The sequence below is a fragment of the Sinohyriopsis cumingii genome, chromosome 4 (genome assembly GCF_028554795.1).
Source record: "Sinohyriopsis cumingii isolate HCF-2022 chromosome 4, ASM2855479v2, whole genome shotgun sequence".
Taxonomy (NCBI): domain Eukaryota; kingdom Metazoa; phylum Mollusca; class Bivalvia; order Unionida; family Unionidae; genus Sinohyriopsis; species Sinohyriopsis cumingii.
Window position 1 is genome coordinate 64,019,558 of NC_142964.1, and position 20,304 is coordinate 64,039,861.

Below are 20,304 nucleotides of genomic sequence, written 5' to 3' on the forward strand. Positions count from 1 at the left end.
GGTATCTTTTCATGACAGGCTTCAATTTTTCTGTACAATCAAAAGATATGTCCCCTCCATCACAGAACTGTAAAAAAAACAAATGTAACTCCAAGCTTGTAAACATTACTCAAAATTAACATGCAGCCTTTTGATTTGTCAGGATCTGGATTTGACTTACAGTTTTATAACGGAGGGACCTTGTTCATCATCACAAACCACTGGTGAAACTCAGCTATGCTTCTTTATTACCCACAGTTGCCTCTGCCAAGATTTTATAGTTTCTATAAGAGTACTCATAAACAAAAATGCAACATCAGCAACATAATGAAACAATCTTACTTGTGCTGATATTGATTGGTTAAGCAGATATGCAACAAAAGGACCTTGGTTTCAAACCGGTTTTGTTTCCTCTCTTTAGAAAAAAATACATTCAGTTTTTTACAGCAGCTTGTCCTAATTCAGAGACTTTTTATAGACATTTTCAATTATGTGGGGACTTGTAAAGTACAAGCCATACCGGTACAGGTCATGCAGGCATGTTATACTATTTCAGCAAATGGTGTCATTTTTCCAAATCTGATTACACATACCTTCAGTTATTTCACTTGCTCATTAATAGTGTAAGAAGTATTGGCCATTTTTTATGAGGCCATCCAACATGTGTAATCCAGCGTAAACCCAACTGAATGGTTGCACGTACTTTTGTGGGTTAGGTTTAACACCATTTTTCAGCACATGATAGGCCACCATGGCCATGGCTATAATTCGACATTGAAAGTTCGACATAATGGGGGATTATTACCCAGCACTAGTATTTAGTAAACCCAATGTCCTATTTTCTTGACGCAGTTTATTATTCAGCCATGATTGTAAAAACTGATAGTGATCAATAATTCTCATCTGGAATTTTTTTGATGACAACTACGAAATACATCAGTCAACTATCAGGACCAAACAGATTCTATAAAAAGTATAATAAGCATTGAATTATAGAATAATTAAAGGAACCTAATGACAATACTGATGTACACTTTAGTAAGTGCATTTTAAGAGATCTGAAATTTTAAAGTACCAACTTCAGAGGGTTTACCATGTTTGATAAAGAAATTTTTTAACATGCAAATAAAATGTACTAATTCTATTGAAATATTATATTTTCTACAAAATAAAGATTTAATGATTGTTTACTGTGTTGTGATCTTTTCTTTTTAATTCCAACTTCTAACTAATTGACTTCCCTGTAATAGATGCTCTACAGCCTGAAAAGAATATCCAAGAATTCAAGAAAATAAAAATGTTTCTTTTTTTTGACTACCGGTACTGCGTATTGGAACCATCACTGAGATTCTTGAGCAATAAGATTCTGAAATTAGCCACGATACTGGGTGTAATATTGGCACCATTTTCATTAAGGACCAACCAGACAATATTAGAAGACTTTACGTGAAAATCCCATGCCAATTATGACCATCCATTCTGGAGAAGTTGGAACACGATTTTCATTTAAGGGCCAACTAGATATCATATCTTTTCATGAAAATTCTTTGTCAAATCTGAAGAAGTAATGAAAACAAGATGGTCACTACGAAGATCAGTATCATTTTCATTCAGGACCAACTTGACCTCATAAGAAGTCTTAAGGAAAAAGCCTACGTTGATATATCCATTGAGAAGGAGTAGCAACAAGATTTTAAAGATGGGTGCCATGGTGACCATATCTAATGTCAGATCAGCACTGCTTTCATTTAGGACTAACCAGATATCATAAAAAGTCTTCAGGTGAAAACCCCGTGTTGATATAACTTTCCCTTTAAGAAAAGGAGCAATAACAAGATTTTCAAGATAGCCACTGTGGTGGTCTTACTGAACATTAGCACCACTTTCCTTTAGTATGATCAAGAGAATTCTCTGGTAAAAACTCCTTGCCAAGATAACTTTCAAAATTTATGTGTAGTGTTAAAAAGATTTTAAAGCAGGCTGCTATTATGGCCATATTGGATGTCAGATCAGCACCATTTTCATTTAGGCCCAACCAGACTTCATAAGATGTCTTTCATTGAAAACCCCATATAGATATGACCATTCATTCAAGAGGAGTTGTGATAAGATTTTCCAGATGGCCATGGTGGCCATATCTAAGTAGGACCATTTTATTCAGGACAAACTAGACATCATAAGAAGTCTTAGTGAAAATACCATGTCAATATGATTTTCCATTAAGGAGTAGCGATGACAAGATTTCAAATGGCCATGGAGGTGCCCTAATTGGATATCATATCAGCAACATTTTCATTTAGGACTAACGATAGGCATAATAAATAGTCTTTCAGTGAAGCCCCCATGTTGATATGACCATCCATTCTGGAGAAATAGCAATTACAAGATGTTCAAGATTACTACTATGGTGGCCATATTGGATTTCTAAGCAGCACCATTTTCATTTAGGACCAAACGGATGTAGAAATGAATGTGTACATAAAGTTTCATGGTAATCCTCCATATAGTTTAGGATTCATGGAGGAGTAGTTATAGTCAGCTTGTGCTAATGGATGGATAGATGATGGATGACTGACAACAACAGTCTATCCCATGCAATCTTCTCATCTATGATCAACACAGCCCAAAGCAAATAAACACAGCATCATAATATGCTTTAACAGTACCCCATTTGTTTTGAAAAATAAAATCTTGTTTTCTGTTGATAACAATGCATGCCATATGAATATGCTAATGTTCAAGACAGTGGCAGTTTGACACTTCATTACCTGATTGCACTCTGTCATGCTGCCTTGTATGTGTGAAGCCACATGATCTTTTTTCCATGTGATGCTGTGTGTTTGTGTATAAAATGGCTCCATTTTCTGGGACATTTAATGTGACATAATGAAGGTAATTAGCAGTGATATAGTTCATGGCTCCAGGAATAAGACTTAAGTGTAAGATGGATGTGAATCATTCAAAATATAGAAATGTATAAATTTAACAAATGGTATCAAATGGTCTCTAAGATTTCAATCCATTTTCATTAAGGGGACAGAGGTGTGTGTGTGTCTGTGTGTGTGTTAGAGAGAGAGAGAGAGAGAAGGAATAAAAAGCAAATTCATAACAGAGTTAAAAGTTGTACGTATTTAATCAAATTTAGTAATCCCACAGGAATGTGACCTTCATCAAAGCTGTGTGGGAATATAACATTTCAGTTTGTGAAATATAAATCCAAATGTAAAGTCACCACAGCATCAGACATAAGCACATAGTTTTAGTGTGTGTGTGCGTGATTAGTAATTTTAACGTAGCTTTAACAATTTTTCAGTCATATTTGCTACGATGTCTGCAATGTGGCAGTTTATAGTGATGTCTAACACAGGGGCATCATGCCGCAGATATGTAGCATGATGTCCCACCCAGTCACATTATCCTGACACCAGGCTGACCACTCCCAACACTAAACTCTTAATGCTGAGCGCCTAGCGAGGCAGCTGTTAGTACCATTTTTGTAAGTCTTTGGTACGACTCAGCAGTGGTTTGAACCCACGACCTCCTGCTTCCAAGGCAGACGTTCTAACCACTAGGCCACCAGAGTGGTCCATAGTTTTAGTATCAGTAAGGAACCATATCACTTTTACTCACAATCCCCTGGCAGCTTGCTGTAGGTAACTTAGTTTTATTTTAAGTGTCAGTTTTAATCAAACTTTAAATTAAAAATTTTCAATTTTGGAAGGACATATACAAAATGCAAATTAACTATTTAAATTTGAAGGGAATCAACTTTAGACCAGTGCTTAAATGAGAATAATTTTATGGTATGTTAGAACTATCATTTATACCAGGAGTCTCAAACTCAAACCACAGTGAGGCCATATGAGGGCATTTTCAGTGGCCCAAGGGCCACACCACCTTTGTTAACTCTCATGACCCCTTGTGATGTCAATCATTTTGCAGGTCACAGGATATGGCATGGCAAGCCGCATGTGGCCAGCATGTTTGAGACCTCTGATTTATATTATCCTTATTCTTATCCTGCATGAATTAATCACTGAGAACATTTAAAAGTATCTTCTTCCTATGCAAACAGCGTAAACGAATTGTACAAAGAACAAGAAGTGTACTTAGAAAGGCATATTTAGAGGGGTTCAGCTGAATCCCTTCACTTCAATAAAAGACTACATTTTAAGTGTAACAAGACTCTCTTGAAGGGTTGTTGTTATTGTTGTAGGGTTTAACGCCATTTTCAGCACACGATAGGCTTTACATGGCAGCCAGTATTAATGGTTGAGGAAGAACCCGGGAAAACCCCGGAAAGAACCACTGACCCACGAGAAGCTACTGGCAAGCTTTCTCACATACCCACACTGGCCGAATTGGAGACTCGAACCCACGCAGACAGAGGTGAGATGGCAATGATCCGTAAAGGAGAGCGTTTTAGATTACTCGGCCACTCGGGGCCCCGTCTTGAAGGGACTGATTCTCTACTGGAAGAAAATAATTTCCAGGAAATGAAGCTAAGATCATTACTGTTCAGTGTGAAAACCATCTCTGATATTCTTCAGTAATGACAAGATTATCAAATTAGCTGCTGTGGTACACATTCTGAATGTCACCTTTGCACCATTTTCATTTAGGACAAAGTCGACATCATCAGAAAATTTTACCTGAAATAATAATCATCCGTTCAGGGATAGTGACATGATTTTTAAGACATTCATCATGATAACCATACTGGATATACAACCGGCACCATTTTTATTTAGGACAAATTATTTATCATGAGAAGTCTATTGCAGAAACCCCATGTTAATATAGCCATCCATTTGGAAAGGAGCATAGATAAACAATATCTTCAATATACAAGTCAGGATTAGCAATAATGTGATTTTCAAGATGACTTTTGTGGTGGCCATAATGGACATCAGAATGACAAAATTTCATTTATGAGTAACAAGACATCATCGTGAAAACCCAATGTCAATATGACTTTCTGGTCAAGTAGAGTTGTCATAACAAGATTGTTAAGATGTTGGCCATAGTGACTGTCAGACTGACACCATTTTTTATTTTGGACCAACTCGACATAAAAACCCCATGGTGATACCACCATAAATTCTGAAGCAATTAGAAGATATTCAAAAACTACTACAGTGATGACCATATTGGACATCAAATCAGCATCATTTGTATCTATCACCAACTAGACATCATAAGAAGTCTTTCAATGAAAACCCAATGTTGATATCACCATCCATTCAGGAGATGTAGCAGTAACAATATGTTCATGGCTGATGTGGCAGTCAAACTTTAGTTAGATCAGCACCATTTTTATTTAGGACACAACCAGACATCATGAGAAATCTCTCAGTGAAAACCCAATGTTGATATGACCAAATATTCAGGAAGAGTAACAATAACAAGCTGGCCACTGTGGTGGCCATATTGGATGTCAAATCAGCACCATTTTCATTTAGGACCAACAAGACATCATGAGAAATCTCTTAGTGAAAACCTAATGTTAATACGACCATCTATTCAGGATGAGTAACAATAACAAGCTGGCCACTGTGGTAGCCATACTGGATGTCAAATCAGCACCATTTTCATTTAGAACCAAATATGAATGAAGCCTTTTGAACATTATAAGAATGCTAACATGACCATCCATTCAGATGGCTGGCATGGTGGTGATATTGGACACTAGATAGGCATCATTTTCATTTACATCCAATTAGACATCATGAAAACTCTTTTAGTGAAAAAGTAGCAATAACAAGATTTTCAAGATGACTGCTGTGGTGGCTATATCGGTTGTCTGTGCTGCGCTGTTTTCAATTAGAACCAAGTAGACTTGGAGGATGAATGTGTGTAAAAATTCAAGGCAATCCTCTACCGATTAGGAGTAGCAATGACAAACTTGTTAAACAGACAAAGATATGACAACAGACAATGGACAACATACTACCCCATATGCACTTCTGGTCTATGGCCTGTAGGGCTAAAAACAATTTTTCTTATTTTGTGCAAACTGAACCACACGTTAAACTTCTGTCCAGAAAACAACATCTGGAATTGCCTGTAATTTATTACATCTTTTACCAATTATTCTTTTAGTATAAAAGTTTAATAATGTTGGGCCATGTGTGATGCCAAAACTTTACACTACTCTGAACCAGAATTTTCAGTAAAAATGAAATTTAAAAAAAACTGAGCTTAAATTCTGATTCATCAGACTGTATTCTACATGGACACCTACCAGGTGGAATGTGTGGATGTCCAAAATTCATGAAAAGCTGCTCAAATTCTTTGTTAAACTCTTCTATTTGCCTCTTCATCTCGTGATGAAACTGAGAAAATGCATCACCAAAATCACCTGGCTCATCACTTGCATCATCTGAATCATCATCATGCATTCTGTTTTAAAAGGGGATTAAGAAATTAATGCATATAAAGTACAAAGAAAAACTGATTTCATTATGCAAGAGGAAATTTAAAAGAATAAACAGAACATGAAACAAAAATCTGGAACACATGACGTAAGCTAGGATTATTAGGTAATGTGATGCTTTGTGGCAAACATAATTTTTTACTGTAAATTAATTCTACACATGCAATTATTCAATAAAACAAACAGTGTATCCATTAAGGACCTGTATCATGCAATGCAGTCATGTAACAAATCTGTACATTGTATTTACACTTACATATCTTGCTATACTACAAGGCTCTTGGTTTTCAAAAAGGTACAACTTCATATTTAGTGAAAAAATAATTTGCCAAATTCAAAAAAATAACAACTTATCTTATAAGCAGATGATCTAATTTTTTTCAGTATGTTCAAGTAGAAAATAAAGCAGAAAACATTATCAACACAAGATCAATAAAAAGATTAGCAAAGCTTTGAATTATATTACCGTACTCATGTTAGAACCTCTTCCCTGGTTCTGAGGTCTGTAGACCAAATACATGTGTTGAGGTACAAGTCATACCCACAATACTTTGCAGAAAATTACCCAGAATCCTTGTAAAAATAGCATCTGGTGTACATGGCTTTATGTTGCTGTAAGCACTGCAGTGTCCCTGCTAGTTGTATTTAGAAGGGTGTGGCATCCTGCACTGGTTCCTTAACAACCTTTTATTTTTTCATTTTGCCACTTTAATTTTCCATAACTCATCATCTTTTTCTACTCGACCAGAAATGAGTTTGGCTGTCTTCCTGGTTTATTTTTAATGTTTCATACTGTTACAAGCCACGGGGTCTTTACTTTACCAAGTGGTGTCAAACCCGGGCACAATTCCAGCTAACAGTAATAAGTTTACCCCAAATTTCCAAAGACTTTCCTACAACTTCAGTTGTAAATTAGAAAGCCCAACATGTCCGTTTTATATACAAATTTTACTCTAATCAATGCAAGACCACAGAAAAAACAACCCGCCAAATATCCACCAACTACACACCCACACGGCATCTCTTCATTCAGTTTCCATACTGCCAGCAATTCTCACCAAAGAAACTATGCAACTGTCCCTTAATATTGGGAACTATTTTAACTACGCCACCTTAGGCCAGTCAAACTATGGTTTCCAGGCACTTTCCAACAGTATAACTGCACTACATTTGCCACCATGGTGACATAAACAGTATCTGTCTAGTCCCTTCTTATTGATTTCATTGTGTAATTTATAGGTTTCCTAGCATAAATACTGCCATTGTAGTCACACCACCAATGTACACCACTAGATCTTAGTAGGGACTTTATTATTCCATGGACATTGATTCAGTTTGGACCTGAATCCACTACTAGTGAACCATGCCATCACGGAAACTCACTAACACTTTACACCATGACATTTGCTCCTAGTAACTGGCTAATTATTTTGGGCAAAAGAATATTTCTATTGCATCGAATTCTAATAATCACACAAGTAATCACAAATATCTAAGAATTCCTTAAAACGGGGCACTATAACTAGATGCACATACTCCAAATTTATTACAATACCATATATACTCACTTATAAGTTGAGGCAAACTGCAAACAACAAAGATCCTGATCTGCCATAGCATAATGCACCTGCCTGCAGATCTGGGTCTATTTTGTTTGTAATACTGATTACTCCTAACAAACTTAGCCTACCCAGATCTGCTGATGCACTATGAGAAGTCAGATCTGGGTCGGTACAGTTTGCAGTTCCACTTGACTTATAAATGTGTATTATTATATATGATACTGACAGAACTGCATACAATGGTTGCCACAAAGTACAGATGATGCTGTCAATTCAATTTTTTAAAAGTGCACAAGATTTAATAACTTGCGGTCAGAAAAAGATTGTTGAATGCAGTGAAAGCTAACATTTAAGTTCTTTTTGTATCTATGAAACTGTTGCAAAATTTCAAACATGAAAAAATCCATCATTTTACTCTCATTTGTGCCAAATATATGAACGGAATTTGACATATTGCCGTTGAAATTTAGAAATGCTTCAAAAAGGAGATAACTAAAGATTCTGACTACTCAACCTCACTATCTAATTAAAATAACATTTAAAACTGTCGTATATATATAAGGTCAGCAGAAATGGTTTTCTTATCCGACAGGAGCTGGATTATTTAGCTGGCTACTTTTACTTTACACCCTGGTCCTTTAAAAAGTCTGTACCCCACTAGGAGAGGTCCCCCAAACCAAATGCCCACTTTGGCAACTCACCCTTCAACTTTAAATCTAATGGAAGTTCCTGCAGCAATATATATGACATTATTTCTTATCAAAATAAAGTACCTTGCTCTAAATTTTTTAATTTAAATAAGTGGTTGAAAAACGTAAAGAAACATTTTAGCGAATAAAATAATGTTGTATATGTGTTCATATATATCAGTAAAGGAAAGCTAGTCACATTATTACATTGACTTTTATAAGTTGAAAACAGTTTCAAAAGCAAATTTTGTGCATATATATTATAAGTACTATATACTATACATGTAGGCTGATGTGCTTGTCCATATTCCTATTCAAACATGCGAATATCTCGCCATAAAGCTTTCCATATAACTGGAGGTTCAAGGACGTGTTAAAAAGAAAATCTATGCAAGCAAGAGATGGCGAAGCATCTGATGAAAGAAATGCACTCATTAAACACACATTACCTAATGGTAGCAGTTAACCAAAACTAATAGCAAATCCTGATGATTGTAATGACCCCACTCATCCACCCACAATATGATCCAGGGGTGATGCACTCCTGCTGTCTGTACAGTTGAGATGAGCAACTGTTACTGTAATAGCCATTTTTGTGTATTTAACTTTAGACCCCTCTTAGATTCACTGGGAGGTGACCAGACAGAACTTGCAATGACTGCAGTCATCAGAGAGAATAAAGCATTAAAAATAAACTATTCAGGCCAACATGGACACAAAAAGTCAAATTATTAATAAGTATGTCTTAAAAATATACCTTTTTGTATTCATTTGAATGTGGTATGTACATTGCCAGATTATCCATTAAGCATACCAAGCACGTGCTTAAGATCTGCAGCCCAACAGTGGCACCAGAAAAAAATTATTTTTTGCTGATGATAAAACTGAATGAATTATATATTATCATTTTGATCTGCATGTACAAGTATTCTGATTTGGAACAGTGGCAGCACTGGTATTTTCCACCCTTTTTTTAGCTTCTGATATGTTTTTTTTTTTTATTTCACATTTAGTAGTGGGGGCGGGGTACAATAATATTTTTAGTAATAAGGGCCCTGGAAGGCCTTAATCTGGCAATTGTTATATATTATCATTCTCTCTTCATCAATATCACACAAATAAGATGCCATAACAATGGAAACATCATTATATGGATGACAATTCAAATTATACAAAATTATCATTTGTCATATAAACATAAAAGGAGCCAGATGACTACCGATGAAAGTAGTGGTCACAGTGTAGAACAACAACTCCTCATTTGATTCCCCGTTGTCATATTTACATTCTGGAATAGATGATGTAACCCTGAGATGACTAGTTAGTGATGCTTTCTTTGTCAACTCATCATTTACCCATCTATTTCAGCCAATAAACCACAGGGAACTAGATACATGGGTACAACACCCAACAACCCCAACACCAACCTTGCAGATACAATACCATCCTTTGATGGAGTCCACGGACTATTTTAGCTTGTATTGGATCCACAGCAAATTGATTTTATTTCTGTAGTGGCCAGACTGGATTTTTAAATATAGCAGACATGGAAAATTCATATATGCCATAATCTCTTAGTGCACCTCCTCTGTGAGATGCTCATTTGTATACTTTAGAGCCTGTTTGACTTGATATATGCCCATAGTATTGTCACACAGGTAATCAACTGATATCCTGGGGAATTCATTCAATTTCCAAGTGGATGCATCCATCCTGAAGTACAATTTGTGCTTATTCAGCAAGTAGTTCTCTTGAACCAGTATTTAAACCTTATTCTGTTACAGGAATTTATTCATTTTCAAGCCAAAAAGGTGGAAATAGTCATCACTGAATAAGGAAGAAGGAAGATCAAAGTTAAGGTATGACTTTGTTTTAATTAGCTCATGCAGACCTAGTAAAAGTGATTTAACATCTGTTCTTGGATAGTTTTCAGACTTGTTGCAGTGATAGATTGCAGGGATTCATTAGTGAAGATTTCTAAATGGAATTTGCAACATCTACTATTTGACTTTATAAAAATACTAAACTCTGCAAAAGACTGGGTTATGGCACACACTGGGACATTAACAAGCTGTTTTGATGTCCATATGGTCTATTACATACAACATAATATCTGTGAGATCTTGATGTCGATGGAATTTGAAGTTAAACTGATTGTGGGCCTTTTTTGGCATCATTTGAAGTGTTTTAGACCATTCACCAAATTGTCATATCTGACATAAAGTCTCCTAAAGTCTCATTTGTTAGGTGCTTTTCATACATTTGATAGTATTAACTTTAGCAGTCATACTTAGTCTATAACGATATACACAGCCTGCAAATTCCATATAATCAGTTATTGTAGGGATGGAGCCAGAAACTAATTTTATGAACCGTATCTAAAACGAAACAACTCAGCTTATTATGTATTATTTATCATAATTCCTGTTTCATATCATAAATTCTTGTCATCCATTATGTCATGTTACACCCCAACATTTTTCATTCCAGAACAGTTTTGGTCTAAATATATTCTATGCCTGATATGTTTCATGGTTAGTGCCAACTACTCGCCCCACCCCATGTTTGTTTCCACTAGAAAAAATAGGTAGATGAACATTCTTTTAGTGCATTATTAATGCCATTATTATTAGTGTGTGTGTGTGTGTGTGTGATTTGGTTGTTGTTGTTGTTATAGGGTTTAACGCCATTTTTCAGCACAAGATAGGCTATACATGGCGGCCAGTATTAATGCTGGAGGAAGAACCCGGGAAAACCCCAGAAAGAACCACCGACCCACAAGAAGCTACCAGCAAGCTTTCTCACATATCCACATTGGCCGAGCCCAAGACTCGAACCCACGCAGACAGAGGTAAGATGGCAGTGATCCATGATGGAGAGCGCTTTAGACCACTCGGCCACTCGGGGCCCCAGTGTGATTTGGATTTTTAACGTAGCTTTAACAATTTTTCAGTCAAATTGCTACAATGTCTGCATTATGACAGTTTATAGTGATGTCTAGCACTGGTTGTTGTTGTTGTTGTTGTGGGGCTTTAACGCCATTTTTCAGCATGCGATAGGCTATGCATGGCGGCCAGTATTAATGATGGAGGAAGAACCCAGGAAAACCCCGGGAAAAACCACCGACCCACGAGAAGCTACTGGCAAGATTTCTCACATGCCCACATTGGCCGAGTCCTAGACTCAAACCCATGCAGACAGGTGAGATGGCAGTGATCTGTAATGGAGAGCGCTTTAAACCACTCGGCCACTCAGGGCCCCTTCTAGCACTGGTAGTAGTATTTTTAATAGTAGCAGTATTATTCATAGTAGTGGTACTTATATTCAAGCAGGATGTCCTTTGAATAAAAGATTTTCATCTGTAAATTTTATTATATTTAGGATTTTCTGTTGTTATAATCATGTTTTTCAGGTTATGAGGTTATCATTTAATGAAATAAAGAAAATATGCTATTGTAATACATATGCAGTATTTAGATAAATAGATTGAACTAACTTGTTTTGTTAATTTTCATTTTGCTGGTGAGGAGGTAGGAATACCATGAGTGTCCTTTTCAATTAATAAACCATAAATCAATTCAGTTACTTTAGCTTCCACTCTGACCTTGGGACATGTTTACCAGTTTGTAAATAAAATATGTAATTTATAATTTCAGTAATTGCTAGGAAAATCATTGATTTAATAGGCAAGTAAAAATTTATGTCAGTCCAAAACCAGTTTTTCTTGATTTGGAATGATTAGGAAAATGTGATAAAACATTAAGCCTTAACAATATTAGCACTAACATACATGTATTTAAAAAAATAACTATGGAATAATAATCACTTCACAACACTGGTTCCACCACAATCATTTTCTGATGCAAAGATATTTGGCCACTCTCTTCTTGTTTCCTTTTAGATGAAAACCATACCCATAAAAATATTATACTTTAGGAACATAAAAATAAAATGATTTGCAAATGATTTAGGCTCATATAATTACTGGTTATTGGCGCAGAAGTAATGCAAATAAAACTTTCAATTAAGAAATCATAAATCAGTTCAGTTTCCTGGCTTCCATCGTGACTGTGGACATGGATCCCACTGTTTGGAAATGGTTTCTAATTTCAGTAATTGTTAGTAACATCAATGATGTAGTAAGCAAGTTTAAAATTTTTATGTCAGTCTTAAAATGATTATTCTTGATGTGGACGAGTGCACTAGAAAATGTGATAAAAATTCAGTATGAAAAAACTGAATATAAATATATTTGTATGAAAGTTATACTATCTAATTATGAAAGAATAACCGCTTCACAACACTGGTTCCACTACCTTTATGCTCTGATGCAGACTTGATTGGCCACCCTTGTAATGTTCCATTTTAGATGAATAACATACTGATAAAACTCTTTATCTTGCAGGACATAAAAATGATTTTCAAATTGTGCATTATTTTTTGCAGGTTCTGAAAACTTAGCAGTTACTAATTTTATTTCAAACCTGTAAATTGACAGCAGTTGATATTATGGATATTATGTCTTAAAAAGGAAAATGTTAAAAAGCAAATATTTTTAGCCCATTTGGGGGAATCGAAATTGGGGCAACAATTTGGTGCAAAAGATGCTATAACATTTGAGCTATTGAAACTTTTGTTGATGGTTATGTATATTGTGCAGATGACACATTTTTTCCAAGCAGATTTATATAACTGCAGACAACTGTTCTTTGCCCAGTTATTGCTTTAGTTTTAAAGAATTAATTTGTTACTGCATGACAAGAGACCAAGTTAAAAAAATTTAGTGAAAAAATATGCAGGACGTAAATGTTATTTCCATCAGAAAATTTACAAATTCATTTAAAGATAACATGTACAGAATTGCACTGTAATAGTGAATTAAACGTAGCAAATGGTATCTTGATGGAAATGAAGAAAAAAAACTTTTATTAATGTATAAAATAAATTATATATATATATATATATATATATATATATATATATATATATATATATATATATATATATATATATATACTTTCCCTATTGTTTACAGCATCCTTTTGAAAAAATACAATTCCATTTAAGGGGCACCGAGTGGACGAGTGGTCTAAAGTGCTCTTCGTTACGGATAACTGCCATCTCACCTCTGTCTGTGTGTGTTTGAGTCTCGGATTCGGCCATTGTGGGTGTGTGAGAAAGCTTGCCAGTAGCTTCTCGTGGGTCGGTAGTTTTTTCCGGGGTATTCCCGGTTTCTTCCTCCACCATTAATACTGGCCACCATGTATAGCCTATCATGTGCTGAAAAATGGCGTTAAACCCTACAACAACAACAACAATTCCATTTAATGTTTACTCCATGTAGTCTTTGTTTACATATAGTTCCAAATGCCTCTTCAGCTTCTCTCTGAAAAATTGTTCCCAAGGCAATTTAGAAAGAATGAAGAAAGAGATAAATGAATGGATAACATTGGTTTTAAAATATCTGAATCCTTATTATTCCAGGAATTTTTTAAATATAATAATGAAGGAAATAATACAGTACACTCTTGTAATGCGGGTCTAATTGCTCACGGTAGCGATACATAGACAGCTATGGTGCAACAGGGAAAACTACAACAATGATACACAGACAGCAAAATTCAAGATTTTTTAATTTTTAGTGATTAGCGCAACTGTGAACACATAAGTTAATATGCGAACCTAAAACTTTTAATAAAAATTAATCAGTATAAAAAACCTTGTCTGAACATGATCAAGCCTGCGTTTATCTTATTTCTAGTGTCAAGTTGCTCAAATGTAACATTTTCTCTTTAATTTCCCATACCAGTCCATGTTCAAAGGTCATGTTTAGGTAAGAAAAAGAAATTTATATGTATATTTAATGTAGAATAGGGTCAATTATACATCGAATAATACAATGAGACACAGAGTTGTGATATTTACAAGAATGTTTTTCCCCCATAAAGTGGCCCTTATTCAATATAGTCCTTTGTAGACCCATTAAATTCATGTTGGTAATGATTAACCCTTGTGATTTTCTTTTTCGTTTTACTTCTACCACAATCAAATCTATCCATCTATCATTCCACAATGTTTCTCGAAAACAGTGTCGAACTTTTGTATTAAAAAAATATAAGTTGGATCAAACAATAAAACTAGAATGTATCCAATTAAACACACAAATTAGTAACGTAGTACACGTTGTTTTTGTTTTAGTGCTATGTCTTACTATCCAAATAACAGCCTTGTATAGCGTGTTCCGATGTCATTGACATTGGAATGAGTGATCAAAGTTTCAGGAACATCTCACACACTTGATAGCCTATATTGACACTCTTCCACTAATTCATGTGTAATTAATATACTTACTGTGCTCTTTATCCTGGCAGAATGAAAATATGATACTAGCAAATGGATGCATTTTCACATTCCGTTGACATACATTTGAATTTGTTGCAATGCGATGGTAGTCAAGGTATGCCAAAGTAAGTTCAAGTAGGTACATGTTGGGGTTATGTTTCTTGAATGAAAGAAACCACTGTTTAGGCATGATATATTTTTTATTCATTTCATTAAAGAATAATATTTCAACTTAACCTGATTTCGGCATTCCCGGCTTTCATCACTTTCCAGCCAACTGAAACGTAGGCTAACTAAACTTAAAAACAGGCCCATTTCTTTTGTAAGAATTTGAATTTATTAGAGGAAAGACATCTGAGTAAGTAAAGTCTGACTAAAACATTATGACTTGACTTTGTAGAAAGCATCATTATTTTAGCTGTCAGTTGTGTGAAATATTACTGAAAATTCTACTTTCATAATGATGTTAGTTGACATCAAAACACGCTACACAGCGCCGTTAGTTAGGCTGTAAGACCTTGACGCCCACAACATAAATATCAGCGTCAAGGTCTTACATGTAGGATTAGCATTAGTCCTACATGTAAAACATAGCACATTTTGATTTTGTTTAGGTGCTATGTCTTACTATCCAAATAATGGCCTTGTATAGTGTGTTCAAATGTCATTGACATCGGAATGAGTAATCAAAGTTTCAGGAACATCTCACTCACTTGGCAGCCTATATCGACATTTTTCCACTAATTTATGTGTAATTAATCTACTTACTGTGCTGTCTTTATCCTGGTGGAATGAAAATATGACACTAGCAAATGGATGCATTTTCATGTTCTGTTGACATACATTTGAATTTGTTGCAATGCGACGGTAGTCGAGGTATGCCAAAGTAAGTTCAAGTAGGTTCATTTTGGTGATCAGTTTCTTGAATGAAACGAAACGTTGCTTACAGTTCCAATAGGCATAATATAGTTTTATTCGTTTCGTTAAAAAATAATATTTCAACTTAACCCGATTTCGGCATTCTTGGCTTTAATCACTTTCTAGCCAAATGAAATGTAGGCCAAAGAAACTTGAAAACGGGTCCATTTCTTTTGTGAGAATTTGAATTTGTTAGAGAAAAGGCATCAGAGCAAGTAAAGTCTGACTAAAACATTATAACCTTACTTTGTAGATAAGCTTCGTTATTTTAGTTGTCAGTTGTGTGAAATATTCCTGAAAATTTTACTTTCGTAACAATGTTAGTCGACATCAAAACACACTACACAGCGCCGTTAGTTAGTCTGTAAGACCCTGACGCCCAAAACATAACTATCAGCGTCAGGTCTTACATGTAGGACTAGGATTAGCATTACAAACTCTAAGTTGTACCATTTGTTGCCATGTGTAAGTCATTTGGTTGACGAAAAAATGATTAAAACAGCATTTGTATTAATTTTTAATTAAAATTTTATGAAAATGCCTTTCTTTTGGAAGAATCGAGAGGACTGACTGTAGGCGACAGTTCTCGAACTTCCATTTCGAGATGTTTCCACAGAAGTGCACTAACTTATGACTGATTCAAGCCCTATCAGAAGTACACAAGATATTTATAAAAGGAAGGCGAAATATACAATCCAGTACAGCATACCTTGTTCCAAAATTATGGTTTCCGAAGCCGAAAAAACCTTTGAACAAATTGTTGAAATCCATGATCTCTATATTTTTTCTGACCCAGCTGACGAAATTTGTTCAGCAGTCTTGATCAAGAAAGTCTTTGACAAATGAATTATGACGGTTAAAAAACAAACCTTTCAATGATCGAGATCATGAAGGACGTGACTAAGGTTAACTTATACGAATGGCTCGATGTCAGTATCCCAAAAAAAGTTATGCCGTTAACAGTTAGTGGGTGCGGGTATGATCTGGATTTATAACTGTACTTTCAACACATTACAGTATACTTGAAAAGAAATTGAATAAACGTATGCCATAAACAGTACCAAAAGCGAAATAAATAGATAGATAAATAAATAATACGCTTTCTAAGTTGTCATCGGGGTCACCAATTAATAAACAACAATAACGAAGCTCCAAAACTGAATAGTTAAGGTCGGATTACGTACACATAAGACATGAAGGAGATAAAAATGAAAACCATGAGTACATACATTAAACCACCTATCACACGTTCTGGCTCATGTATGTTGCTAATTCACGAATTACAACATAAAACACTAAAACCCCGTAGCACGATCAACTTTGACTAATAACATACATAAAATAATTTGTAAACAACAGTAAAACTTCACAAATTATAGGATAAACATAGTAAACAATGATAAAGACAACATAAGAGACATTGTAAACTACAAGAAGGTAATATGGAATGGATGAAATAAATTGCACACCTCACATACAAGATATATCAACTATCTGACATAACAGTAATACACACCCATAAAAAAAATGCATAACTTATAAATAATCGACGTTGTGCCCTAAGAATGAAAACTGTACTGATACATCTAAAAGAGTACGAATTTTGCTTAAAATGCACAAGATCGTGCAAATAACTTTGAGATTTCTACATCTAGAAGAGTACGCGTTTTGTTTCATGTGTACAAGATCATGTAAATAACTGAGATTTCGACATCTAAAGGAGTACTAGTTTTGAATAATGTGTTCAAGATTATATAAATAACTTTGATACTCGTATTTATAATCTTAGAAACTTGTAGTGTACTTGACTTGGTCTTCTTATTCTTAGATACGATAAATTGTATCTTTCTATAAACTTGTAGTCATCATCAATGAATCTCAGTCAGATAAATTAGAGTAAAAAATGCGTACGGTTATACTCGATGCTTTCCAACATACAGTATTGCGACTGATTTATCAGACGAATGAGTAGTAAATTGTAAGCTTTCCTGTTCTATTACGGTACTTGCTTTTATTATCTGGTTGTTTTGATACATTCTTACATAATTCTGATACGTAAGAAATAAAAACTAGTTGAAAATCCACTAAAATTCGTAAGAGTTTAAATCCCTCTTCCTATTCAGTGGTAAGTAGTGAAGGAGGTACTTTACGGACAAGGGGAAAATACACTACAGACCCCACCCCTTGGGCACGTCTACGGACAAGATTTTTCAGACCTCTCCCCCCCCCCCCCGGGCACATTTACGGACAATGGGAATTGAACATAGGGAATATCGGGGCTGTATACGGACAAGGGAAAGTAGGGTTGTCACGTAGAATCAAGCGAACAGTGCACGTCGTGATGGAACTCAACACTGCAACACAAGGCTTGGCGCCAAGATGGCTGCCCGGTATCACAGTTATTCCTGCACCAGCCCTAAGGGCCATTAAGACCCTCGGGGAAAAAAAAAAAAACAAGCTACCAACTGGAGTTTGAGAGCTGGAGCAAAAAAGAACCACTCTACTTTTAACCTGGGATACCACCACTGAGGGAGAGGACTTGAATATCGAGAAAATGAGAGACTATGGTTTAGTCTGGAATAATATTAGCAGGAGACCTAGAGAGAGGAGGAAAGCTACACAAATAAGGACGGCAAACCACTCGGATACGCCAGCTAGTAATTCCAGCAGTAAACCAAAAAACCTAGAGCAGATACAGACCCCCCCCCCCAAATGTTGAATAGAGTAACAACAACAACAACATCCACCCAGACCAATGCTCAGCAGGGAAAAAGGAAGGAAGCAGAAACTCAGACTGATATAGCCACAAACGATGCTACTACTGTTACTGAGATACCGCTAGAAACTGAAGAACAGAACTCAGAAGAAGAAGGAGCAGTAGCGGAAGAAGAAAACTCTGATGAGGACAATGGAGAGGAGAAGGTTAGGCTTGAACAACGAGCCAATGAGTTAGGAATACAGGAAACTCTTAGTGGCCATAAAAAGGCAAGGAACTTTAATTAGCTGTATAAAGTGCATGGCGTGGAGGTCACTTTGCATGAAGATGAAACCGACACCCCACCACCCCACCCACCCCCAGCAATGGTTGTTTGCATAGCGTACCCAAAAGTATACCAGGAATATCCGCTAACTAGCATTGTGGACTATGCAGACGAGCTGTCACTACTGTCCGGCTATGAGGTATATCCCGAAGAAATATATGAGGGACAATACACGGCGGCTGAAACGTAGGACTACGAGAAACGCCGAAAAACCTTCCGACTGCTGACATAAAAGCCCTTCTTAGGGCTTTAACAAAACTGCGTTATCTAGGGAACCGTTTTGGCTTGGTATCCCATTTTGATAAAACTGTCAACCTTTTATGACCTATTAGTGACCAAACTTTTTATATGTCGCTTAGACATATTAAACAGGATAAATTAGGGCATTGATTATGTACACTATGTACTAGAATTATATAGATTTGTTAGAAAGTAGGAAACTTTGTAGACTTGTTGGATTTGATCTAATTGCACAGGTGGCTAATACATTATTGGTATTTTTTACTGTCCAATAGAATAACTGGACTAGATTTTAAATAAGTATGGGATGGCTTTTCTGGGAGTACACGACATCCATTGCAGGCTTGCCGAGTTCTTTGCCTGCCTTGCCTCTCTCGGAAATCTTACATTGACGGAGATGTGGAACAGTTTCCACCAGTCTAAACACCAGGTGTCCTAATGTGAGGTGGGAAGGTGTCTGATACGACGAGAAGTAAAGGAGCTCGTAAGAGCACACCTCTTTGAGTATTGGTTAATTTTCACATTTTCATATTTTCACATTTTCATTTTGTGCGTTTTGTGATCAATTTTTTATTACAATTTTGACTGTATTTTCAATTTTCAATTTCAAGTTTGTTTTGTTTTTTTTTCAGTTTTCATTATCTTTACTAATCCAATGGTTTTTTGTGTGATTTTTTAAGTTAATTTCAACTGTCTTGTGCAGCTGTATTTTGCATTTTGCATACAGTTTCATATATTTTGACATTTTGCAAGAGCAATTTGCAGTCTAGTTAGACAGGTTTTTGTGCATTTGATAGAACGGGACCCACTGAGTGATATTCATTTTCGCTCGGTGAGTTCTAATTATGCACTTCAATTAAGACAGAGATTAGTACATGTCTAACACAGATTATCTCCGAAGCAAAACAATATGGAGACAGCACCTAAGTATACATACAAGGGAGCAAAGCTAAAAAATTATTTCCATTAAGTCTGGAGAAGGGAATAGGAAGAGATATCTTTGTAGAACAACATCCCTCGAGCTGCCAGATGTTGGACTTCGAAGTTATAAATGACTGTCCCCGACAGTCCGACATAATTACTGTCTTGAAATTAAA

The 20,304-nt window shown here is 35.7% G+C and overlaps 1 protein-coding gene across 1 annotated transcript in view; it reads right to left on the reverse strand.

The window, feature by feature from the left end:
- LOC149801332 (HCLS1-associated protein X-1-like) overlaps positions 1 to 16,785 on the reverse strand; it is a 36,932-nt gene extending 20,147 nt beyond the window's left edge. Inside the window, exons 1-2 of the mRNA XM_089955381.1 lie at positions 16,636 to 16,785; positions 6,224 to 6,381 (exon numbers count right to left, since the gene is read on the reverse strand). Coding sequence (XP_089811507.1) covers positions 6,224 to 6,381; positions 16,636 to 16,697 — 220 coding nt within the window. The 5' untranslated portion in view covers positions 16,698 to 16,785. The remainder of the gene's footprint in view (positions 1 to 6,223; positions 6,382 to 16,635) is intronic.
- Between the last annotated feature and the right edge of the window lie 3,519 nt (positions 16,786 to 20,304).